Below are 25,739 nucleotides of genomic sequence, written 5' to 3'. Positions count from 1 at the left end.
AGCTGTTAGATGCTGTGCAGGGCGATGTGTAGCAGTCCCCTTCGGTGCTCTGCCCTTGCGGTGCATGTGTACTAGTGTGTTTGCATTGGTGTGGGTAAAGATGGAAATAGAAACCCCATGGTGTGGGCTATGGTATGAATATCAGATTTGTGCTTGGTGTCTCCCAGCGTACTGAAGTCACTGCTATAGCCGTTGCTGTAATTAGCTGTGTTGGATAGATTAAAGCTAGTGTAGCAATACTTATGATGTGCATATCCACTCAGAAGCGTGTGGTAAATAAAACTAATTTCCTGTTCCTTGTTAATAACAGATTATCAGCGGTGACAAAGGGGTTTTTTTTTCTGGTGACACAGTGTCGTGGGTTGTGGTCGTACAAAACCCAGCTTTAGCACAGCCTTATTTCACAGAGGAATGGGAACTAGAGAAGGGTTAGGCTTTTAGTATACAACTGAGAGAAATTTCAGGAGGTAACTTTATACCATGTCTGATGTTACTAGTTACCCTACATCCAGCCTCTTTACCAGTGAAATATCATGATCCCTTAAAAAAAATTCTTCCTAAAAAGTCACTCCGTCTCTCCTGAGTTAGGAAGACATAAGTTTCCTTTAGCTAAAATGATGTCTCTTTTAATGCAATTGCTTGGGCATGGAGTTGTTTGGGTAGATGTTGGGAATAAATATATTGGCGAGTTCAGAGGGGTTTACATTGCCTACAAATTGGGTACTCTGCAGGACTGTGTAATTCCTCTCCTGTAGCTGGCGGTTGTCCTGTAGCCCTGTGTGCCAAGCAAGCTTGGCCGAGTGTGGGGCTCCCTGCCACCGTGCAGTGGGACAGGATGCCCTCTCTGCTGACTACTGAGAAAAGAAGTGTGTATTTTGCCTGAGACTCCCGTCTGGAAAACCTCAAACGCTGGTGGGGTTGCTCAGAGTCAACGACTGCATGGGCTGCTTCTCGAGTGAAGAGGAGAGAGGGATGATAGGAAAAAAATTGTGGCTTTAACAGTAGCATAAACATGTTGTGGAAAGAACTGTGTTGCTTAGGGCCCGATGCCACCCATCCCTGTTAAGCTTTTGAATACCAGAATGAAGTACTGGAGTGTGCTACCCACAAACTTCATTTGTGGGATGTGAGTCATCTGGTTTAACCCAGTTTATAATTTGAATAGATGATACATGCTGGATGGGATTTTTCCTTTAGCACTCTGGCAGCAGCCGGGACAACCTGTGTTCAGTTGATCGAGACTTCCTTCTGTTTGCCACTGTCAAAGGAAAGAATTCCTTGACTTTTAAAATTAACATCTATTGGAGTTCAAAGGTCAAGTGATTGTTTCATCTTGGAATGCTTTTATGTCCAGGATCAAGAAGGACATAAACTAAATAAATAATTAATTTTTTTTTGCTTACTCCATGAAACAAATGAGTAAAAGATAGGTATAAACCCATTGCTTTTTAGGAGATATAAAAAAGTCTAACTGAATGGAATCAGCAAAAGAAAATATGAGTCAATATGAGTCAGCAGTGTGCCCTGGCAGCCAAGAGGGCAAACCACATCCTGGGGTGCATCAAACACAGCATAACCAGCTGGTCAAGAGAGGTGATTATCCCACTGTACTTAGCATTGGTGCGGCCTCACCCCAAGTACTGTGTGCAGTTCTGGGCCCCACAATTTAAGAAGGATGTGAAAGTCCTTGAATGCGTCCAGAGGAGGGCAACAAAGCTGGTGAAAGGGCTGGAAGGAATGTCCTATGAGGAGCAGCTGAGGACTTTGGGCTTGTCTAGTTTGGAGAAAAGGAGGCTGAGGGACGACCTCATTTCTCTCTGCAGCTTCCTGAGGAGGGGAAGTGGAGAGAAAGGTGCTGGTCTCTTCTCCCTGGTGTCCAGTGATATGCCTGTCAGTGTTTAAGAGGCATTTGGACAATGTCCTTAATAACATGCTTTAACTTTTCATCAGCCCTGAAGTGGTCAGGCAGTTGGACTAGATGATCATTGTAGGTCCCTTCCAACTGGAATAGTCTATTCTATTCTATTCTATTCTATTCTATTCTATTCTATTCTAAAATACATTTCATAATTAAAATAAAAGCTGTGGCACTAACGGCTCCATGATGTGATGATATCCACGAGCTTAACAGCACATTTATTTGGATTCTGAAAATATCTGAGGCCACATTATCTAAAATAGTTAAAATAAGAAGTTATATTAACCCACATACATTAACATGTTGGTTACTTATTCCCGTGGTGATGTAATGCAGTGTGAGGATGGTTAATTCTGGGTGCTCCTTTGGTTAAGGGTGGTAAATCCTATGCATGGTTTTGAAAATTTTAGCCTTTATCTGAGCTGCAGAATCAATGGAAAATAATAACTCGGGTGGAGTAGGGGATTGAATAGATTGTAAAGGTGTTTCAGTTTATGTGAATATAAAGGAAAATGTTCAAGTGGAGAACATGGATGTCAGCCCCCACCAAACAGAGAAGTAATGTTGCTGTAGACTGGAGTTCATACTTTTGCAGCCCTGCAAAAGGTATTGCACATCTTCCATCAATCATGTAAGGGAGGAAGGGCTGGAGTGGATGTATGTGGTGAAGAGGAGGCTGAGAGCTGGTGCGCAGTGAAGAAGTAGCTTTAGGTTGTTGTAGAGGTAATGGCTTGGCATAGACATACTTCCACACTGCTGGCTTTGTTTCATAGCAGTGAAACCACTGGGTAGGAGGTTACCGCTAGAGGGAATGGCCAGGATTAAGGCAGTTTTTTGCCATTTTGCCTTTCTCTAACAACGTGTAGTTTAAAGTCTTTTCCTTTTTTATTCCTTCTAGAAAAGTTGTTAATCTTGATAAATTGACTACAAAAAGTAGCCGCCTACTAAACTGCAGAGGAGATTAATACAAAATATTCTGGGTTTCTCTTACATGTGAAGGAGTGGCAGAATCAACTTCTTTGCAGAAGCAGAGGGATGCTTTGGTCTTAGGGCAGTGGTACACGAGAGGGGAGTTGTTCTCAAGGACAGCAGTGCCAAACCATACCCTCCTTGTTCAGGTAGCTCCCAGCTGGGACACTGTTGGCACCCTCAGACCATTATTTAAGTGGAGCACTGCATTTCGGTTTTTCTGGGCTGTTCTGCTCTGGCTGGTTCATTTAGCAGATTTGGGATGGTAGTGATTGTTAGGGAGTTGCTGAATCTGGTAGCCTGATGGTGGGGGGATCATGTCTCTGACTGGGGTATTGGGGTTCCCCCCTGCCGGTGTGCCTCTGGGCTTGTGGCGATGGGTGTGTGATGGGCTGAGTGCTCCCCTGGCATGGGGCTTGGTGTTACTGGGATTCCCCTACCTGCCATCCTTCCTTCGTGCTCCTTCATGTGTCTGTGGAGATGAGCTGCTTATTCCATAACCTAATGGTGGCTGACAGTGGCCTTGACAGGACTTGGGAGGAATAAATGAGGGGAATGAGATGTTGAATGAAGTATAAACATGGTATGTCGATACTGACTAATGCAGCAGGTGCTCCAGGCTGTATATTTTTCAGTTTCATGTCCAGACGGTGTTTGGCAGCAATCAGCTGGCCAATAAGTGTATGCATGCTGGCCAGCCGGTCGCAGCCATTGCATGTGTGTTGGCTGGATGGTCCATGTGCCCTGAGCTCCCGAGTAGCCGCATCAAGGGAATTTGGTTGTCCGATGGGTATTATGGGCAGTGTGGGAATGGGGGAGGAGCACTGCTCTTCTAATTAACCTGATAATGTTGATGTTTTGGTAAGTTTTTATAAGGTTTCTGACAGTGTGGTATTTCTTCTTTTTTATTCAGATTCCTTTGGGACTCTTGTTCTTCCAGTAGTAAGTATTTCTTTCCTTTCCTCCTTCCTCAGAAAATGTTGACTCTCTGTAACTTTTCATCAGTTGGTGTTGATGAGATGATGTATTTTGTATGTGATCCTAGCTATTTTCACATTCTCAGATGAATGTATTTATTGACCAATAAGCCAAGGAGTTTTCAGATCAAGTGCTCTGCAGCTTGTTCCAAGTAATTACAGGATTTGGGAGCTGATTTCCGGCATCAGCACAAGCTATCATAAAACTTGAACACAGAACTTTGCTTTGTGGTTTTTTTGACTGGCTGATACCTACATCTCTATTTCAGACACACCATGAGGGCTAATAAGAGCTGAAAGAATTGTGCAAAGCAATAATTGAGAAATACTAAAATAAAAATGTATTTATATACGGTCTTCTTAAGGATTTGGAAATGCACATTCAGTGAAAGTACATAATAAGCTAACTAGTCAACAAAAATGTATAATATCAAACTGTGTGTTGAGTATGAATCCTGAATTTATAATCCTGGATGTTCATCTTGAAAATCTGACCTGAAGAATTATGTATTTGTGTCAGGAAAAAAGTTTTACCAAAGTCTTTATTTTTTTAAACATCCGTAAGTCTGAGTATCCCTAAATCCAGTGGGTTTAAATTCTGATCTCAAATAAACTGGATATCTGATGAAATAATCTGGAAATGTTTGATAGATGGATAATCAATGACAATGAGCAGCTCAACATTATGAAGACTACTAGGTTGAAATGCATTTGTATGAACTGTAAATTATTAAACATAGAAAATTAAGTTAAAAAAAAAAAAAGATTAAATTAACAAGTTCCTTAATATAATCTGACCTGATCTTAAAGTGTTCAAGCACCTAAAACTAGGCGAGGTGAATTCCTCCCTCTCTCGCCACTATCTGAAGTGATGAAAATTGACTCATTTTTTAATAGTAAGATGTTTTTTTCATTTGTGTAGCCACAGTAGACTTATGTTTTGCCCAAAGTGTAGTTGGCTGGTAGCAGAAGGTGGGTAATGAGTTTCTGGTTTCAGCCGTCATCTTTTCCTGAGGAAACAGTAGCTTCCTTGTCTGAGGTGCTCGTGACGGTGGCTGGTGCGGTCAGGAGAAGTACGTGAGATGGCCTTTTTCTCTCTTACATTAGGAGTGCCAAAATGGGGATAGTAATACCATTCACTTGGGGGATGTATTGACTAAGATAAAATATTTTCACAGCAAGTTCCTACTACCTACTGTTAAAAGCTGCCTTGCTCATATTTGGGTTGAGAAACAACCCTTTAGAGAAGGAGTTGGTGGGGCTGAGGTAAATAGTTACCTTTATTGTAGCAATGACCTTCTGGAAGTGCTGTGTCAGTGCAGTTTCTGTTAGCATAGATGTGTGAACCAGAAGGTGGGTTACTTTGCACCTCAGCTGTCCTAATACACTGCCGTGGCAATGCAAACTTCATTGCCTCTGGCTTTTACATCAAGAAGGGTACAACAGGCAGTTTTGTCACCATGTTGCAGGAAGGAAAGATCTTTTGAAATATAAAAAATATGAAAATCAAGGGAGCAACCCATGCTATCTATCATTATTCATAATAGGAAAAAGATACAGAAAAATATTTGAGGTCTCTAAATAGCATTTACAGACTTCTAAAGAAGAAATCAAAGGCGAGCCTTGCAAGTATGTTAAAATAATGCTGTAAGAGCACAATTCACTGCTATGATGAGACAAAACAAGCTTATTTTCCCCCCATTTTGATTTTGAGTGTTTATAATGTTTCCTGGACTTCTTGTAGGGAATCCTGTCTGCTTTGTAGGGAATACACCTTCTTTAGTAAATGATAATATTCGTAAATGAATTAATTTTGAGGTAATATTTGACAGATTCAGTAACTAAGGCTGTTCCTCATATTTAATATATTCCAGAATACTTGGCATGGAAGTTGGAGAGTGTTGAAATATGTGAATCATATATTCTTGGCAATGTGTATACAAAAACCTGCAGTTGAAGAAAATGCAGAATCCATTTCAGTGTGGAGCTTTGTACCTAAAATTTAGTTATATAAGTCCAGATTTTAAAGGAAGAATCTCTTCTTCCTGTGTCATCATATGTCTGCTTGTGGGTGAAAAAAGAGAGCCTGTTTATTTTTCCCCTTCCTGTTTTTTTTTTTTTTTTGCTGGCTTATTTTTAAAAACAGAAAGTCAACAGAGAGGGATGAAATTGTATTTGATTCCTCTTGATAGGTAAACACACAGAGAAGGAAGCATATTCGATACAGACATTTGCATCCAGCTCATTTGTCACCCTGTGACATTTTTCCCTGTTTGGGAATTTCCGTTACCTCACTGTGCACTCTTAAAATGAGTTTTGACAGCATGACAGCCTTTCATTATAGAGCTTGGTAGGATACTTTTGAAGTGCTGTGCCTGGTGAGTTAACAGCTGTAATTTTCATTACCAGTGCAAGAGGAGTGCTTCATTTCCATATGTTATGCTGAAAAATGCAAGCCTGTCTGTTTTAATTGTCTTGACTTCAGAGGTTTTACTCCAGATTTACCGTTGTGACTGCAAACAGAAGCATGTGACTCTTAAGCTTTTTAGCAGGGCTACTTGTTGGAACGAGCTGTGTGTTGTGTTAAAACCCTTTTGCCTCTTCAAAGAGACACTCCTAAGTGGACAGTGGTACAGAAGCCAGCATCTGGGCTGGGATGTCCCTGGGGTTATTCGTTGTCTGTGTAGGCTCTGCTCGAGGTGAAATTCCCTTGTGCTGCAGCAGCTCTGCTTCGAGCCTTTCGACCCCTGTGGCTGGGATTCCTCCCACCTAACTTTAGGAAACGAACTGATGCATCTGAATTATGAGCTCTAGATTTCCTCTGTCCACTGGAGAGACAGAGAGACCTGTGCATGGTTATTCTGATCTTAGGTGGTCTAAATTTCCTTGCTAGTGATATCTGTCTGTGTTTACTGCCAGCACTGAAGGAGCCTTCAATGTCTATCCTAAATAAGTTAACCATGTAAAATGTCTCTTCCTTTATTCCTTAATATTTTGGGAAGAATAATTATTTTACTTTCTAGATGAGTCACAATATGTGCTGTAATTATGAATCATTAAACTGAAATGAGGCAAAATCAGTGAGGTTTCTATTGAAAAACAGTACCTCACCTCATGAGGTCTTCATTCTGAATTTGATTTTTCTACCCCATAGGACATGGAGCTAAAGCTTGTAAAAAGAAGTGCAAGGTTTTCTTACTGTCCTACTCATCTTGCTCACATACAGCTTCTTCAGCTCTTTTATTTTTGGAAAATTCATTACCAAAAAGTGATGAAGTCAGAAAAAAATTGGCCCCCAAAATCAAACCCAAGAAATTTCTAAATAGCTGTGAAAAGAAAAGAGAGAGCACAATGTATGTGTGTGTGTGTGTGAGTGTGTGAGTCTATGAATGGTGTATGAATACAGATACTTACATTGTTGAAAACATGATTACTACTGAAAATTAGATGCAAATATGTTGAAAAGATGCTTGTACTAACACATTTTCAGGTAATTGTTGAAATGACACTTTAAAGCCCTGAAATCCTCTTTCTCTTTTTGAGAATTTACATAAGTTGACAAGTTCAGGAATATGTCAGATCTTTATGTCAAATGTTTTTGGAATAATAGTATCTTCAAGAATATTTTGGATAGTTAACAGAGAGTCACTATTTTCTTTTTAGCTGCCTTTGAACAGTGCTTCTGGGAATTATGAATTACTGGTGGAAGGCCATGCTGATGGCCGGCGCATCTTCTCTAACCGTACCAGCTTGATGTACATGTCAAAGAGCATCTCCGTATTCATCCAGACTGATAAATCTATGTATAAACCGGGACAAGACGTGATGTTTCGGATTGTCACCGTCTATCCTGATCTCAAACCTTACAAGGCGTCTCTGAATATATATATCCGAGTAAGTGTCCACAGGAACCTAGTTATACATTGGAATTTGTCATATGTTCCAACTTTATGTGACAAATAAAGATCATACATATTGCTACCTAAATCTTGCTAGCAAGACCACTTGCATTTAACATGGAGCCTGACTTTTCTTCTAGGACCCTCGGAAGAAACTGATTCAGCAGTGGTTGATGGAGGAGGGTGATTTGGGCGTAGTTTCCAAAAAATTTCAGTTATCAATGAATCCTCCACTAGGAGACTGGTCCATAGAGGTGGAAGTGAACGTGAGTATTAACATTGCCAAATCGCAGAGAGATTTCATTTCTCCTGATAGATGTGAATAAAATTGTGTTTAATTTGATGAAGCAAAACCAGAAATAAGCATGGACCATGAGATGAGCAAATCCTTCCCTCATGGCAAACCCAAGATATTATGCAAACCTCACAAGATTTTCAGTAGTATATGGTTTTGTAAGGAAAGATATAAAAAAAAGCATACATATTTTATCCTAAGGTCTTGTGTCTGAAATACAAATGTTATTTAAAAAGTGAGGGTTTTTAATATTAATATAAAAGAAAGATCTTATGGAGTTTTTTTTTTTTTTTTTTGAAGTGAAACACCCTTATGTTTATTTTGTAAGCGAATATACAGAAATTCATTGTGCCCTGCTGTGCAGCCAGTCCCTGTCTCAAGGGGTGTGGAATCAAAGACTATTTACAAATCTCTGCCTAGTTTTAGGGGTGTTTCAGCAATTCACAATGACTGGGAGTTACTGAGGAAAAAATAACTATGCAGAATAGAAAGGATGAATAGTAAAGCAGAACTATTGCATAACAAAACTGGTATGATCTAGTTTGCACGTTGCTATTGGTAATAGTTCTATCAGTCCAGTCCTTTCAGCTGTACACTCCTCATACACTGTGGAATATATTGCAAAAATAGCTGGAGGTTTAGCTGTTCAAAACTGTGTGTCAGGTTTATTCAGCCTGCTTTAAGTGCCTGTAATTTGGGAACTGCATTTCCGACTTGGCTTGCAGTGGCTGTTCAGAGACATTTAGCAAGTACAAACAGGACTGCTTAGTGTTCCCTAATGAGGGAGATGATGGGGTAGAAAGCAGAAAAACTCATGTGATCATGTATTACTTGGGAGTAATATTTACCAGTACCAGTTATATGCTTGATAGATTTCTATAGGCTGAGGTAGGTGAGGGTGGTGCTCAAGTGAGTGTCAGGACTGGATTTTTCGACCGCGTTCTCATGTGGGTGTGGAGTCGTTACTATTGTCTTTGATGGGAAAAATGTTTTCAGTTGTTCCTGCCCTTGTCCCTGAGCTCGGCCGCTCCTTCCCATCCCTGCACTGCTGTTCAATAGCTTCTCAGTCACGCTGAGGCAGCTGTAGTAAGGCTGAGATCTAAAGCACGCTGGGGAAGTGACCCAGATTGAAAAGCATATCTGTGTTTTTCTTTGCCTAACCCAGACCAGTTCACTGATCTGGTTGACAGCACAGCCCCACTCACAGCTGCATAGGTGCTTTTCAGGAGGTGGGGAAGTGTGGCTCAGACATGGGAGCAAAGGCTGGTGACAGTGCTGGGCTCCTTCAACAGCTTGCTTGCCAGATGAAAAAGCATTTGTGAAATTTTGCTTGGGCTTTCTGCGAAGTCTTGAGTAATCTGAAGTCAGGAGGACACTGCTAAAGGAATTGCAGCAGCTGTTTTCAGGATCTGAAAATGAGTGCCACTCTCTCCTGAAACAAAACCAAAAAGAAAAGGGGGGGAAAAAAAAGTAAAATTGAAAGAAAAATGCCTTATAGATTCATCTGGGCTAATGAAACAGCTGTGAGAAAACAGACAAATGAATTGAAATCGTAGTAGACTGTAGTTGATGGTATTCTAAATTTTAGCCATTCAGTACTACCACAGAAGGTTAATGAGCCTGGAAAACATATGACATGGTGGGAATGTCTCTTAAGTCATGAGTAATAAGGAGAAAGTAAATGGGGAACATTTTGTTCACTGTCTTTTCCAATACATAGCTGGAGGGCACCAGGTGAAGGAGGTAAAGAGCAATTTCAAAATAATTAAAACAGCGTAACTGAACTATAGAGCACAGCACTGGCGGGTGTTGTGAATACTGAAAACTCGGGTGGGATCAAAAAATGCCTGGACAAATTCACAGAAGTACACTCCATTAAGAACTGTTAACTAGAAAGCCCTGAGGCTTGAGCTGACACAGTGTCACTGCTGGCTACCCTGGTTGATGCAGGGTGTTGAACCTTGTTCTGCTGCCAAAGACTGGACATTGGCCTTCATGTTAGATCTACCGGGGTACAACCTTTCCTAGGTTGTCTTTATCATATTTTCGTCTCATTTTCCCTACTATTAAATTTTTAAAACTTAGGGTTTTAGCATAGAGTGTTTGGGGTTCTTAATAGAGCTCTAAATGCTTCAGCGGCATGAAGAATATCAAAGGGCAGGGATAATGCTCATCACTCTAGGATATCTTTCTCTGTTCACCATTGTTACAGGAGACAATTCAAGGTGGAAAGTACTGCAAAACGCTTTTGGTACATTTAACGAAGTGCTCTCTTGGGAAAAGATAAACTTGGGCAGAACAGAAGCGGGATTCTTTTTCATTGACAGAGGAAACCGTTAATATTTAAGAAACACTGCATTTAATAAGTGGAAAAAAGAGGAACTAGGAGATAGATATCAATATAAATGAAAGTCTGAACTCTTGCATATTTGTAGGAAAATTAAAGAACCCAAGGAAAAATTGATGGTTAACAAAAGTATGAAAGAGTTTTTAAAGTTTGCTAGAAACAAAAGGAGTTCCGGTGGCAGAGCCCAGTAACATGAGGAAACAGTAATTATGTGGCAGAGATGGAAACATTTAATAGGGATGATGGTTCTGAGTGGTTAAGTGAATCTCAGTGTGGGGAGATTTGAAAAGACCATCAGAAGATGAATGTCCTTAACAGAAAAGAGTAAGTGAGGTAACATGGTAAACCATAGACCTGTCATCTGGCATGAGAAAAACAATGACAAAGGTGATTTGGGATTCCACTGATAAAGAATTAAATTCTTTAAGGCTATTATGGATTTGGTTAATAAGGTAGATTTACTGATGTAACAGATTTTTGTAAAGGCTTTTCATTTTACAAAATCCTAATGAAAAACAGCAATGTATGTAAAGTCTTTAAAAGAAGGGGGGATTGATTTTTGGGCAATCAACCAGGGTTTTTCTAATATAAACTGATGGCAGAGTTTGCGGATGGAGCTGGGGAAGAAAGCTCCGTGGTGGGAGACTGCAGAAGTCCCATCTGTTGACTGTATATCAAGGGATCAAATGAATCAATGCATTTATTGATTACAGTCTGTGAATGCTGTTACAGGTTTTAAAAGGCTTTTTAATCTAGTGGTGAAAGGCATGGTATGAACCAACTAATAGAAACTGAAGCCAGGCAAATTCTCTTTGGCATATATATGTCTTTCATCAATGAGGCTCTTAATCACTGGAACAAACAAACAAATGGGAGTGAGGGCTTCTCTATTACTTGGTGTTTTAGCACCAGGAATGGTTGCCTTTTTGGAAGATGCATTATAATAATGCAGATTGCTGGAGTAGCTGAATACTAGGGTAACCAAACCTGGGATAAAAGGAGGTCAGGCTAAACGGTTCCTTCTGACATTAAACTCTTTGAATTGAAAATTAAAATAGAGGAGAAAAAGAACAGTATATTATGGAAAAAAAAAAAAGTTGTAGGCTTTGGGGTCCAGAAAAACCTGGCTATTCTTACAGTACTTATCCTGTGGGAATAAAACAGCAACCCCAAGCCCCACACATAGAACCTTATGTTGTTTACTTTCAGACTCCTTTTCCTCCATTGTTCACACCTGCTCTGCTTTAATTTTCAAAATCTATGTTAAAAGAATATAATGACAGAGCATTATGAATTATTTCTGTAGCATGTGCCTACACAGCATCTGACATTGGATAAAGCTGTCATATGCAGAGTAAATTAAATAACTATTGCAATAGTCACACTGTTACACTAGGTCTGTCTAGTAGGTTGTCTCACACACTGTTATTTTTCTGATCGTGTGTCATACCATTGGATTAATGAAACATGCAAGAAGCCTTGCAGAATAAAGGAAAAGAACTTTTCTGATGGGAAACTCTTTTTGAGTCTCTTGATTACAAGTGAGCTTACGCCCTGAAATATAAGGTCATATGGGATGGGATTCAGTTTGAGGTTTAAGACATGTGGATGTCTCTGTGTAGGTGATGTGGTGGAGATTTAGTTGGTGTTTAGTGAAAGCTAGTGAGTGACCCGGATCACTCCGAGTGGATATTCCTAGCTATTGCCTGGATATTCCTCACTGTTCTGCAGCTGTTCTGCTGTCCAAGGGGATACAGGTTTTTTTCTGTCATATATAAAGTTGCATGGATTTACTGCTAAGGAATACTTAGTATATGTCAGGCATTTTTAATAGATATGCCTACCTATCCTTAACTAGTACTGCTAGCCCTGGGTCCGCATGGCGTCCAGTGCAGCTTATGGATCTACTCAGGGCTTTAGGAACATCTTCAGATGGCAAACCCAGGCTGATCTCTGCATGACTTAGGTATCCTCATGCCATGACCTGAGCTTTCTAGTTAAATAGTCAGCTGTCCAGCCTTTCTATCTCAGGTTTCCCTCTTGTCTTTAAAGAGTGTTAAGTCAGTAAATAACATTTCCCTTCTAGTGGTTACAGATAAGTTCCCAAGTGTATCGAGTTTGGATTCCTGGAAGTACTGCCTCTGAATCCTGTTTTAAATCAGGTTCTGGCTGCTTGCTGCTGTTAAACATCCTGTAGTACTTTTTAATAAGAGTTCAGGTGTTAGTACAGCTGTTCCAAGAAAACTCAAGACAGAGTAATTACAGTCTGGTTCCCAAGTCTCCACCTTGTATTTTAGTTGGATATCTTATATTTCCTGTTGTGGAGCCTGTTGCTGAAAGGCTTTTAGTTGCTGAGTTTTAGTAGTAGGCATCTCCAACCAGAAGTTGTTCCTAGTTATAAGTCTAATTTATGGAAGTTGTTATTTGGAAATTTATGATCAAATATTGAAGAGTAGTAATGTTTCAGGTGCAACGAGGGCTTTCTAAAATATTTTTTAAGAGTATTATATTTTTTTAAAAGCTTCAGCTATAAAGCACCTTTCAAAATCAACTGGGGTTGATTGTGTACTTTACACTTTGAATTTTTTAACTTTTGATGTTTTATGTATGTTACAGTGTATCCACAGTGAATTCTGTGATGTTTTACTGCTAGGTCAGCTACAAATTTCACATTTGATCCGTTGAGTTTGAGGTTATATATATCATTACTTAAAAAAAGTGTCACCTTCCTTCAAAATCAGACTGTACGTAAAACCTTTGGAATTGGCTGTGTATTCAGTAGTTTGCAAATGAGCACTGATATTTAATTGGGATCTGATAGTGTGAATACTGGTGACATTGGTGGGACTCCACCTAGTTTCTGGAGACTGTGCTGGTGGATTTGAACAGAAGTTTGGGAATTCAAACCCCGAAATAAAATTCTGTATATTTCCTGCATGTGAAAATAGAGCACGAAAGTGGTCATGAAATGCTTCTGTTAATTCTGTCTAGATAAAAATCTATTTTCTTTAGCCGCAAAGCAGAAGCAGAGGAGTGTTTCTGACAGGGGCCGTGAGGCGGCGGTGCAGCCACGGGAATACAGCCGGTGCCAGCACTGCGCCTTTTTGGGGCAAAGCCCCGAGACCACACCCAGAGTCTTTCCGATGCTATAACTTGTGGCGCACGTAAATGTGAGAAACAAATAAGGAAATGGACCTGGGCCAGATTCGTTTCAGGGACTTTCGATTGCCAAAGAAGAAGAAAAAAAATTTGGGGGAACAATTCGTGTGATCTCAGTTGTTGGATTAGACCCAAATGACTTCAAACAGGACTGGTTCATCACAGCAGAGAAAAATCCGGACTGTAGTTGTTAGTGATTCTTAGATGTCAGCATCCACAGCATCTAAGGCTCAACTGCAGAAAGGCTCCATCATCCTCACGATCTCAGAATACTTATATGGATGTCTTTTTGGCACTGTTTTCTTAATACTCTGGGCAATGTGTACAGAATGTAATAGATGTTTTGCAGTTTAGAGCAAAACGCTAATAGTCTGGAAGGGCGAGTGTGTTTAAGAAGCAGGAGAAGACTTGGAAGACAAGAACTGTACTAGAATAAAGCAGCTTTGGAAACAAGTGGAATAGGCATGGTGTTGTTTTCCTATCTTAAAAAAAACAAACAACCCTCTCTCTTGAGTTGTATATATAACTAACTGCTTGTCTCAAAAGCCACCACTCCTGCGAACTGGTTTAACAACTTCCACTCCAAAATATTTGAACAATGCTTGCCAGAGAGACAGCCCTGCCCTGGGGAACTAAAATGATATGGAGTGGTTGAAGTGCTGTTACTTGTCCTATTCCAAACCAGTTTGGCTGAAAAGTGTGTGTTAGTGGAAAATCTGGCTTGGTGTTCAAATCAATAATATGACCTAGTAGGGTCTTTTCCTTTCCCTGCCCTGTGAAGCACGGCTTGCTTTCTTTCATAAAGTTTGTCATTTTAGAGAAGGTGCAGCCAAGAGCGCTAGTCTCACTTTAATCTCTGTTTTCTACTGCTTACAGTTCTCTTAGCTTTTTTTTTTTTTTTTTTTTTTGACTTCTAAGGTAATGTGAAACAAAATCTCATTTTCAAGGGAGATGCTTTTTCATCCTGCCAGCTGGGGTAACGTTCTGTTCATAGTTTGCTTAATGGCAAGGGTGACATATATATGCTTAACACTGGAAATAAAAGATGTACGGAGAACCAGGCATGAGATGATAAATTCACTACAGGTCATTTTCCTAAGATAACTGTTCCTAAGATTACCTGATAGTAATCTGATTGTGGACTGCATGTCCGTGCTGTAGCATTTTCTGTTGTAAGGATTATGATCTGCACAAATGTTGTGAAAATAGCAGATTCCGCATATATCTTTTCAAACCTAGGAATATAAATACAGCAATTATTTTGGTGATCAGTGACTTAATAATGAAATTGGTAGCAATCTGATTTTTACTTTGATAGAAGTCTTTTGCTAGGAAAAGTGTAAATATAGAGGTATAAGGGGCTTGGTCTGAGATGCTTAATTGCAAAGTCGTTGATCAGGTAAGAGAGATCAGTTATAATTGTTTCCAACATGGATCCTGGTCCTAGGGTTTTTCCTCCAGGAGTTCTCAGTTTATCCCCTCGTGCCACAGATGCTGATTCCCATCTGACATATCTTGATGCTACCTGACAATTGGTTATCCATATTCAGTCTCCTTTGCCCCACATTTCAAACCACGTTCACTGAGATACTCCAGCACATATGATAACTTGTAGTGGTGTCACTGTTCTCAGGAATAATCAAAGTAATCAGACTTCTGAGCTCCACATCAACGTAACCTCATCATGCAATAGAGCAGCAGCTGGCGATAGTAACCTTTCAAAATAGCCACCTCCTAGTGACAGACTGTTGTCTTTCTTGATCTTTCCCCTACTTCCCAGAAGACTCTTAAGTGAAGAGGCAAAATAGGCTTTCAAAAGGAGCCTCTCCCTTCCTGTCCTTTGGGAAGTGGAGACTCCTTTCGTTTCTCAGCCCATTCTTCCAGCCCAGCTGAGCTCAGATTTTCCTCTTGGAAAATCATTGCTCCAGTGTAATCCCTGTGTCAAGCAGATCAGCTGAGATTCAGAGCTCTAGTTCTAGGCGCTGCTGGTAAATCACCTCATGGCATTTCCCTGCTGATAGCAGCTTTTGGTATGATGCTGTAAGAAAATGATTGAACGAGAGTTATATGCCTGCAGACAAATGACGTACATGCTTCGTCAGAAGCATAGAATCATTTAGGTTGGAAAAGACCTTTAAGATCATCGAGTCCAACCGTAAACCTAACGCTGCCAAGTCCACCACTAAACCATGTCCCTAAGCACCACGTCTACATGTCTTTTAAATACCTCCAGGGATGGTGACTCAACCTCTTCCCTGGGCAGCCTGTTCCAATGCTTGATAACCCTTTCGGTGAAGAAATTTTTCCTAATATCCAATCTAAACCTCCCCTGGCACAACTTGAATTACTTGCACTTTAGCAAGGAAGAACAATCAAGTAAGACAACAAAAAGCAAAATTTATGTGTCTTACTACCATGACTTTTTGGTCAGCTGTCATTGTACCGAAGAACAAAAATAGCTGCTGAATTTTTAATGTTCAGAGAGTGAAAAAAAATTTAAAATTGATTTCCCAATGATGTGCCATATATGGCCTGATGTACCATATCTCAAATATATGCCAGAATATGCTTTCAGATTCCCTCATGAGGAAAATCAGGAAATAAGAGAAAAATTAGAAAAATAGGAAAATCGAAGAGAACACAAGTAACAATACATTGTATAGTTGTTTATTTCTTCCACTGATTTTTAACTAACAAATAAACAAGACAGGAAAATATAACCCAAGAGTATCTCTGCTGAAGTAAGTATGCGCTGTAGGCTGTAACAAAATTTTAGCTGCCTTTTGAGTAAATGAAGAACCTTAAGATTATACATGCTTTTGAAATGGTCTTGTCCTCTAGATAGACGCTGTAGGAGCTTCTCTTTTGTATAGAGATACTTGAGTTAATTTTAAATGAGCTAGTAAAGATACTGCTGGTAGGTCAGTCATGGTTCATCATGATAAGTGTGAGTACTTATGCTAGGTAGTTTTATTCTAGCTAGCTCAGATATTTGTTTTTTTATACAGAAACCAGGCATATGTAGATGTCTGCAGATCAGAAGCTCCACAAGCTCTTCATTATATATATTACAATCTGCCACGTAAGCTTCTGTGTCCTTCTGTGGTGCAAATACATACTACTGGTTCCTACAGGAGCTCCGTAACAGGAGCTGATAAGGGCTGAGCCATGATTTAAAATCACATCATGTCAGAAATTGTAATTTAACTTGAATATGGGTGGGATTTGGCCTAGAAGGTATGTTAAATTTGCTCATCTAACCACAATTGTATGTATTTTCTCACAATTTTTTTTCAATAGGGTCAAGTACATTATCAAAGGTTTAAAGTGATGGAATATGGTAAGTATTACTTAAGGCCATTTAGTGGTGACCAAAATTGGTACTTGATTCTCCATTAATTTAAACTAGCTTCCCTTGCCTAGCACGAACCTTTTGAATACTCCCAGAAAGTCTAATTTCCAAATCTCTTGCTTCTCTGAGACTGACTCTGTGTCCTGGGAAAAACATCATCTTATCAGCTGCCCTGTTTATCTTTGGTAGTTTTAATGACGTACTACTGTAGTGGCTGGATGTCATGCAATCTTTAAAATACTTACATTAAGCCTATGAGATGCAGTTATTGTCCCTGTTTTTCTAGGATCATGCAGGCAATGTGTTCATCCCAAAATATCTGTATAATGTCTGATCATGAAGCTTGCTGATGATTCTGTAAAGGCTGAAGAAGCTAAACATTTTATATTTCAGTCTTACAAGCTTGTGTGCAGGCTGCTCTTATGATGCTTGTTCTTCTCCTTTCAACAAAAAGTCTTAGTCTGGGGCATGCATAGGGTTGGGTTAAAAATATATCTTACCTTATATTCCTTAGGAAACTGTAGTAGTCTTTATCATATTACGTGTTCTACCCTTATTACTTAAAAAAAGAAAAAGATATTATTTCTTGTGTGAATTTAATGCTTTCTGTAATTTTTTTTGGTTTTTTAGTTTTACCAAAATTTGATGTTATGATAACAACACCATTATACTATTCTTTGAGAGAGAAAGACGTAACTGGTGTTGTCACTGCAAAGTAAGTAAATCATTGATACCATTGTCACCCTCACTCTTAAGAAAATTATTGTGGGTCTCTAAGTATCAACGTGAAAACTTATATTTAGAATGTTAAAAAAGTGCCTTCTAGTAAAAATTAGTTGGCTAGCATCCATTTCTAGTTACTGGATTTTGTTGTAACAATGTTAGATAGATCTTCAGACTTCTAGATAGTTTTTTTGGTCTGGTAAAGGTATTTCTAGACTATAGCCAAGACATTATTAGCTACCTTATTCAGAAAATTTATTGAGTCTTTTGCTTATAATGTATATTTTGAGGCATTTTTTTGTTCTTATGGCTCTTTTATGGTGCTCTCCAACTTAGCACGTCAAGGTCTGTAGGTAGAGTATTTTATTAGACCACTTGGAAAATTATGCAAACTTCTGTGCACATCCTTCTTGATCCTATTTATCCACAGTGTGGATTTGAAGTAAAGGCTTCTCCTGCCTATCAAAATACCTATGCCTGTAAATGGGCGAAGAATTAAAAACTCTTGAGAAATTCAGAAGAGACTTCACTGTAGATTATTGTATAAATAATATTTTATTTTTCAGCTGAACAAATATCTAGACAAAAAACTTAGTATGCATTAATCTCAAGTAGAAATTAATTTTATTTTGGGAAGATGAGAGCCAGATAGAGCTACTTAATAGATCCATTCAAGAAGACCTGAAAGAAAAAGTCTTTCCTGGGTTATTTAATGCCATAAAATACATAACTTCTAAACAAGCACTCCATTTATAAGTGACATGCAGAAATGAGTGTTTAACAAGCTATTTAAATTAAATGTTTGGACTTTTGAGAAGAAGCTTCCTTTCCTGGAGGCAGTGCAACCTGATATTATAAACCATCTAGGTTTCTCATAAGCGGCACTTTTTTAAAAAGGTTTTCCTCAATTTTTTTTCCCCACTCTGCTTTGCTTTTGGAGTCCATTATATGCCAATGTGAATTTGGTTTCCTAAGTTGTTTTGGTCTTCCACAGGGTACTTGGCTCCTTCATTAGGTATACTCATAAGGTATTTGAAAGTGTACCTGTCTGCTGCAATAAATCCAGACTTGGACGCCAGTGAATTGTTTGAGATTGAATCCCAGCAGTGCCAAAGTTTTACTGATACGTCATAATTATTTATAGGGAATGACTTCATTCGTGGTGACTGTTTTCATAGGCATAATGCCTCTGTATACAAAGAGTTTATATGTCCCTTACACTTGTAGATGTCATAAAACTCTTCCTTTCTCATCTCTGGAGTATTATTAGATTACGTTAAGTACAGGGATGCTACCCAATGGCAGTATCATTTCAAGGTTAATGGCAGCTTATTACTGTAATTAGGTCTGCTTGGAAAGATTGAGTTCAGGTGCAAGACACTGTTGTCAGACTTCTTCCTGTAACTATACTATTTGATTATTCATTCCCTCTGCTTTTCAGCTTTGATATTTCTTAAGTGGCTGCCAATCAAATCCATAATGATTTCAAGTACTTAAAGTTATCACATCTGAATGTATTACTACTGATGAACTAGTATGATATCGGGTTCCCCGCCCCCCCACTTCTCTGTCTGAATCTGATAATGTTACAGTTTCTCTAATGTATAACTTGGAAACATTTATACAAAATTTTTATTTTATTACTGCTCACTGACTGCAGGTTGCTAATGGCATTCTAAGAAGTGACTATGTTACAGTTTTCAGATTTGCCACAGCTGCAAATTATGTTTGCCATGTAATAATGCCATGATTTCTTTGGACTGTGATGACTAAATAATTTGAGTACAAATATGTTGAGATCTCTCATTTTGTGTTAGCAGCATTTGGGAAGCAAAACACTTGCACTTCCCACGTCCCATTTTAACTCTACTGCATATTAGTTATGATGCTACATTAGTGTTCTATTCAATAACTTGCTTCCAGCTTAGCTTAATAAAGTTAATTTTCCTACATTGTACAGCCCATAATAATAGTAATAGGTTTATAGAGCTCATGTGCAGGAAAGAGCAGCACTGTGTATCTTCTCCAGGTTTTGGCCTTCTGACTTTAGTGTCGATAAACTGGTCTCAGTATTGAAAACTCCGTGTTTCAAAGTACAGATGTGTTCTAGCCATGTTTGAGGCCAGAGAAAAATATTTTAGTAGGATCTTTTGCCTTGAGAGCTCTTCAGGAGCCCAAACCCTGGAGGTGGTGTGTTGTTTGACTTTGACTGATGTGTTTCAGGTACACGTATGGAAAGCCAGTAAAGGGAACTGTAACGATCACTTGCCTTTCTGTCTCTTATTGGACAAACAAGAGAAATATAACAACAACAATGGAGGTGAGTCTTCTGTTAGCAGTTTGTAGCATTGTAGACTTTAAGCCTGTGTCTCCTTTTGTAGGTTAAATATGTCTGGGACCATTCTCGAGTGCTGAGCTCAGCTGGCATGGTCTATGGAGTGACTTGCATGGATAGTGTTAAACTCTCTTTGATTTCCAGAATAAAGTGTCTACATTCAGACTGCTTGTTGGGAATGATACTTGGCCACTGTAGTCTCTTGAACTGTGCCTGGAAGTTATTTTGGAGAGTGCTAGTTGGCCCAGGTAGAAAAACTTTCGAGGAGCTGCTATAGCAGCATAGGTGATGGAGGACCCGTGCCCAGGAATGCTCCCTGGCCCCGTGTGTGCCCCTGCACACTCAACCCTGTGTTACAAGGCCAGAGGAGACCGCTGCAATTGTGTAGGTGGAGCTCTAGCATGGTAGAGACCAAAGTGTTTTGCCTACTAATTGCCTAGTAATTACATTGGAGTTACTGTACTAGTTGTAACCTAGAGCATGAAATTTAAAAAGGCATGCAGTTTTGATCTGAAGACGTAAAAGTGGTTATAGATTCATGGGATCCTTTTGCGAAATCAGACATTTTACTTTTGAGCTTTGGACTATGTTTAAAACAGATTCAATTTCTGCCAAATGGTGTGCCTGTCATTTTCTGTTGGCTGACTTCAGTGCCTTCAGCAGCACTAAGCCTACAGAAACTCTGAGCTCAGGGATGTTGGATAGGGTATACCCCTTCCTCAGGCAGGGACCTGTTCATTGTATTTTTCTGTAAAGCATAGGCACCACTGCTCTGGCCATGCAGAAGTGGATAATTCTAGATATTAGGAAAAAAAAAAGTAACTTTCTCCATAAGGCATTGTTGACTCTAAAAAGTAATGAACTTCTACTGGATTTAATAAAAATGACTACTGAAAGCAAAAAATAAAGGTCAGCATTCATGATTTTCTGGTGTTGACACTGCTGAACTTGTATGTGGGGAGAGCTGCAGGACTTTTAACCAGAAATAAGCTGTTGTAGATGGAAAGGTGTCCTCGGCTTTGCTGGCTCAACATTTTTTTTTTTTTTCTACATTGCAGATAAATGGATCTGTGAATGTAACCTGTAACAAGCTTATGCTGCAAAACTTGAATGCTGATCAGTCGTGGCACCAAGGTGACAGTGATTACACAGAGCCAATAGAAATTATCGCAGTGGTCACCGAGTCACTCACAGGTATGTGGCTGTGTGATGTCTTCTGAGAGAAATCCAAAGAGTAGGTGTTGCTGGAAGAGCTTACCACTATGTGGAAGGGCTTGGAGTGCTAGAAAAGCATCATGTGCTGATGGCAGTATGAACTATCTACATGCGAATCTATTATCTGAAAAAATATATTATCTGAACTGTTGCTTGCCTAGATATAAAATAGTTTAACCAGCTGTTAGCTCAGTTGAATACAGTTCTACGCTAAATGATTTATTAAATAACCAAGAAATTTGTTCAGATGGGGGCTTAAAGTCAATGACTGATCACTTTTGATAAGAGCAGGCATAAAGAATTACTAGCATTAGCCTGAGTCTTACAAACTTAAGTTTAATCATAAACTTACCTTACCTGTTTGTTTGTAAACCACATCAGTAGAAAGAGTTCTCTGGGCCCATGTTGTCCACTGTCTATCCTCTTCTAGACCGGCTGATTTGCAAACTGAGTCTTTTTGTGATTTCACGTTCCACTGCACCTTGCATATTAGAAAAAAATCATTTGTACAAAATTTCTGCCTGTCCCAGAAACTAGGTTTCATTACAGACTTTCTGTGGAAACCCTGGCAAGGTGAAGCCGGCTGATTTGGGATTCATAAGTTCCTTCCTTGTGTCATTCTGACGTAGTCTGCGTGGAGTAGAGCACTACGTGGTATGGCTTATTTAGCATTGTGGAAGACAGTACCTGTATGTATACCACCTTTGTACTGATCCTTAGCTGGAAGGATGAAGAGCGATAGGAGTGGAAATGGTGAAAAATATGATAGAATTATTTAAAAACCATGGACAGTAAATAGTATTACTGCTAAAGGAATATGTATGTTAAAAGCATGTTGTCTGAACACAAACAATTATTCAACAGGAATCTCCCAAAATTCAAGTACCATCATATTTCCAAAGCAAAGTGACTATTTTATTGAATTTATGGACTACTCTAGAGTTATAAAACCATCTCTGAACTTCATAGCTACTGTAAGTTCTTTTGTTTTATTATGATCTGTGCATAAACAAATGTGACGATTTCTGTATTTTTGCTTAGATGCCAAAGTTTGCCTCGGATTTTTAAGTATAATTTACAGATTTGTTTTCAAATTATCTCTTTTTCATGCTACATGTCGGCAAATACGAAACTTAGAGGCATTTGCTCTAGAAAAGGATAAAGTGGCAGGGAATGCTGTAGTGGTGACAGGATATATTTGAGTATAGTTTGTCAGCGTTCTTATGGAAGAGAAATCTTTTCAGTTTCTGGCTGATTGTTTTGCATTAGGTGACTGTGCTTTAAAACAATAGAGTAGTTATTGAGTCCCAACCCTCCTAATATTTGTATATGGAAGTGTGTATACATATATACACACAAATATATCCTTTATATAATGCATATATATAATTAAGCAGCTGTTACAAAATTCAGTAAAACTCATCAAACCTCATTGCTCTCAAGTGAAAGTGTCTTTGTGCCTTCTGTCCTGTCTTTCTCATACCAGCTGCAGTCCTCTCGTAGAAGTATTTCATGTTCTTCATGCTGTCCATAGTCTGCATTCAGTATTTCTACATTTAGCAGAGGTTGCATATTGCATCACTGCATTTTGCTTGAAAAGAGGAATTGACTTTACAGTTCTTGAGCCTTTACTGTATAGAAATCAGACCTAAATACCAATAAAATAGGCTGAATATACACTTTCAGAGTAGATTGGTGCAAGCCATAGCTAGCCTGATCGTTTGGGTCCTTGGTTTTCGTCCTTTTCATTTTCCTTGCCAGCATCCCAGTTTGACTCCAGCTCTGACCTGCTTCTTCCTCTTCCAAAGATAAGCTGAGTGAGAGGTAGCTGAGGCATTTAGCAATGCTTGCAGCTGGCAGAGAAGGTATCAGTTATGGTCCCAGAGGAGTGTGAAGGAACAACTGCTGCTGTTACTAGTAAGTGGAGATCTGCATATGCTGTACAGAGAGAGGTTAGTAAAAGAATGGCAGAGGAGGAGAGGTAATGGAGTGACAGACCTCTGGATTGAAAAAGAAAAGGGAAACATTAGTTCAGTGCTTTTAAATGTAGAAGTTGAATTTTTGGAGTGTGTAATGCAGAAGGAGAATGGTTTTACTATGGATGAGAATCTGCTTGAATGTGGGAATAAACGTTGACGTAAGTTGTAGTGCTGATTGATGGAAGCTGGAGTAAAGAAGTTGCAGACTGTCAATTTTGGGTTGTTTTAAGTCTTTTCTTCAGCTCATTTGATGAATCCATAAAGACATCTGACTCAACACCATCTCTGCTCATCTGACAATTTTTCTGCACATGATGTAATGTCAGGTTGTCCTTTGTTGTGGTGGTGAAATACAAGTGATAAAATTAAATATTCAGGCTGTAGGTGGGATATGTATAATTTGCCTGAGAGACAAGCATTTTCAACAAGAAGAGTAATTGGGAGAGCTGAAAGGCAAGTTGCCTTTCAGTTCCATCTGCTTTGCTTTTGATTTTTTTACTCCCTGGAGTTATGAATAGTTTTGTTCTTGGCTGACTTGCCTACCTGCAGTGCTCACAAGGGGTTAAAAATAAAGTTACTGATTTGTGAGAAATCTGAGGATGCCCTTGTTTTTTTGACATGATGTGAGTGCAAATATATTGTTATGTTATGCATTGTGCATTTTAGCTTTACCCTGTTCGATGGGTGTTTTCTTTCTTTTTGTTTTTAGCTAAAGGTGACACGTTCTGATAGCAACCAGCTGACAGCTGAAGAGAGGCAGAATCTTGTCACAATCACTGCACAACAGTCAGACCTGCTTTTTCACCACTCTTCACTTTCTCACCTTGAGAATGAGGCAACAGAGGAGAGAAATCTGACAGTCCATGTCCTGAATTACACAGTCCCAGAAAATGGAATAATTGATATTGAGTTTCCAATCCTGTCTGATACAAAAACTCTGAGAGTTCAGGTATTGCTTTGTAATATGTTGCTTTGGAGCAGTGACACACCAAATTGAGTGGGCTGTGATCAATGATATGCTGTTCCTGCCATCTGCAACAGCTGATATGTCACCTGCTGTTATTTTCCTTACCTCATATTCCTGTTAGAGCTGGAAAGAAAGAGATGGATCCTGTCTAAGTGTGATCTAATAATTGCACCAAGATAGCAAGGAAAAAACCAAAACAGATACCCAAAGCAAGCAGTAAAGTGGTCCTGTACTGCCATTAAGGCTACCATGCTCTTGTAAACAGTACTGTGTATGTCAACATCACACAGATTTTGCTGTTTTGTTAAGAGCTTTGTTTTGCGTTGTCTCACAGGCAGAATTCCTCAGCAGTAGGACCGACATAGGTGTTTATGATGTGTTCAGCTCCCCCAGCCACACTTATCTCCAGGTTAAAACAAAGAGCCAGGATATAAAGGTACAGTCTGAGACAAAACTTGCCAAGATAAGAACCGTTCAATTTACTCATCATGTTTCCATACTCATCCATATGAATCGTATGCTTTTCCTAGGCTGGGAAGCCTTTTGAGCTGAGCATTGCAAGCAACAAGCCAGTGAGAGAGTTCCACTATCTGGTAAGTTACTGGTTTTACATATGGGGACAATCCAGGATGACTTTTACCAACTTGAGAAATGCCCCAGTGAGTGGAATGTGATTGAATATTAGAGAGATTCAGCATTTTTTATTGTGCTTTGTGAAAGAGGTGGCCCAAAAACTTCCTTTCCACTAGGATGGTCCTTTTTGAAAGAGGTCTCCATTTCGCTACTTAGCAGAAATGCCCCTGGCACTGTAAGGAGGTGCTCTCTGGGAGAAGCACGTCTCTGATTTGGGTGTTGGGTTATCTCTGCTTGCAGATGTGTGAGACAAGGCGCAACTGCGAGAGCAATACTGTCTCTGACTGTGCAGAGCGCCTGTGACAGGAGAAGGGGCCGGGATGTCCAAGGATCAGCCCAAGCTGGGGCTTGTCAGCAGGTCCTGCAGATGCAGGTAGAAGCAGGGGGCTGGTGGAGCCTGTATGCAGGTTCAGGACTATCAGGGCTGAGCCTGCAGGCACAGGGTGCAGAGAAGACCTGCCTGCTGAGGAAACAGATGGTCCAGTGGGCAGGGTGGCATTATTAACGAGGGAACTTCATAGGAAGCATTTTAAAATAAATGGCTTGGGTAATAGCTTGTTTAATGGCTCAGCTGCTGTACTGTATCTTACAACATCTGGATTGAAGGGTTTATTATATATACCATCATCAGTCTCCCATCCTGTCCTTAACACATGCCTGTCTTGTGCACAGTCTACACCATAATGATTGTGATAAGTACAATTCTTTTTCTTTCAGAGACTTTAATAGTAAACTGAATAAGGAAAACCTTAGGACAATATAAAATGTGGGCATTCATGTGTATTTTCTAAAATAGAAATGCTCTCTAGAAGACTTAAAAAAAATCAGGTCCATGCAGTCAAAGGCAGGCAACTGCCCTTCATGACCCTGTCTTCATTAGTAAATGGTATGGTCCAATAGGAACAGATTTAGAGTGAAAAAGTTGATGCCGTGGGCCTGAACTCTTCAGACTAGTGCCTTCAGACTAGCTC

General features: G+C 39.5%; 1 protein-coding gene across 1 annotated transcript in view; it reads left to right on the top strand.

The window, feature by feature from the left end:
• Positions 1–25,739, top strand: part of CD109 (CD109 molecule) — an 86,658-nt gene that overhangs the window by 13,941 nt on the left and 46,978 nt on the right. Inside the window, exons 3-13 of the mRNA XM_050894440.1 lie at positions 3,801–3,829; positions 7,528–7,758; positions 7,904–8,029; positions 16,865–16,904; positions 17,547–17,631; positions 19,863–19,959; positions 21,033–21,168; positions 22,054–22,163; positions 23,878–24,117; positions 24,470–24,571; positions 24,666–24,728. Coding sequence (XP_050750397.1) covers positions 3,801–3,829; positions 7,528–7,758; positions 7,904–8,029; positions 16,865–16,904; positions 17,547–17,631; positions 19,863–19,959; positions 21,033–21,168; positions 22,054–22,163; positions 23,878–24,117; positions 24,470–24,571; positions 24,666–24,728 — 1,259 coding nt within the window. The remainder of the gene's footprint in view (positions 1–3,800; positions 3,830–7,527; positions 7,759–7,903; positions 8,030–16,864; positions 16,905–17,546; positions 17,632–19,862; positions 19,960–21,032; positions 21,169–22,053; positions 22,164–23,877; positions 24,118–24,469; positions 24,572–24,665; positions 24,729–25,739) is intronic.

The sequence above is a fragment of the Gymnogyps californianus genome, chromosome 3, assembly GCF_018139145.2.
Source record: "Gymnogyps californianus isolate 813 chromosome 3, ASM1813914v2, whole genome shotgun sequence".
Taxonomy (NCBI): domain Eukaryota; kingdom Metazoa; phylum Chordata; class Aves; order Accipitriformes; family Cathartidae; genus Gymnogyps; species Gymnogyps californianus.
Note: the sequence above shows the minus strand (reverse complement) of the source record. Positions and strands in the feature narration are given on the sequence as shown.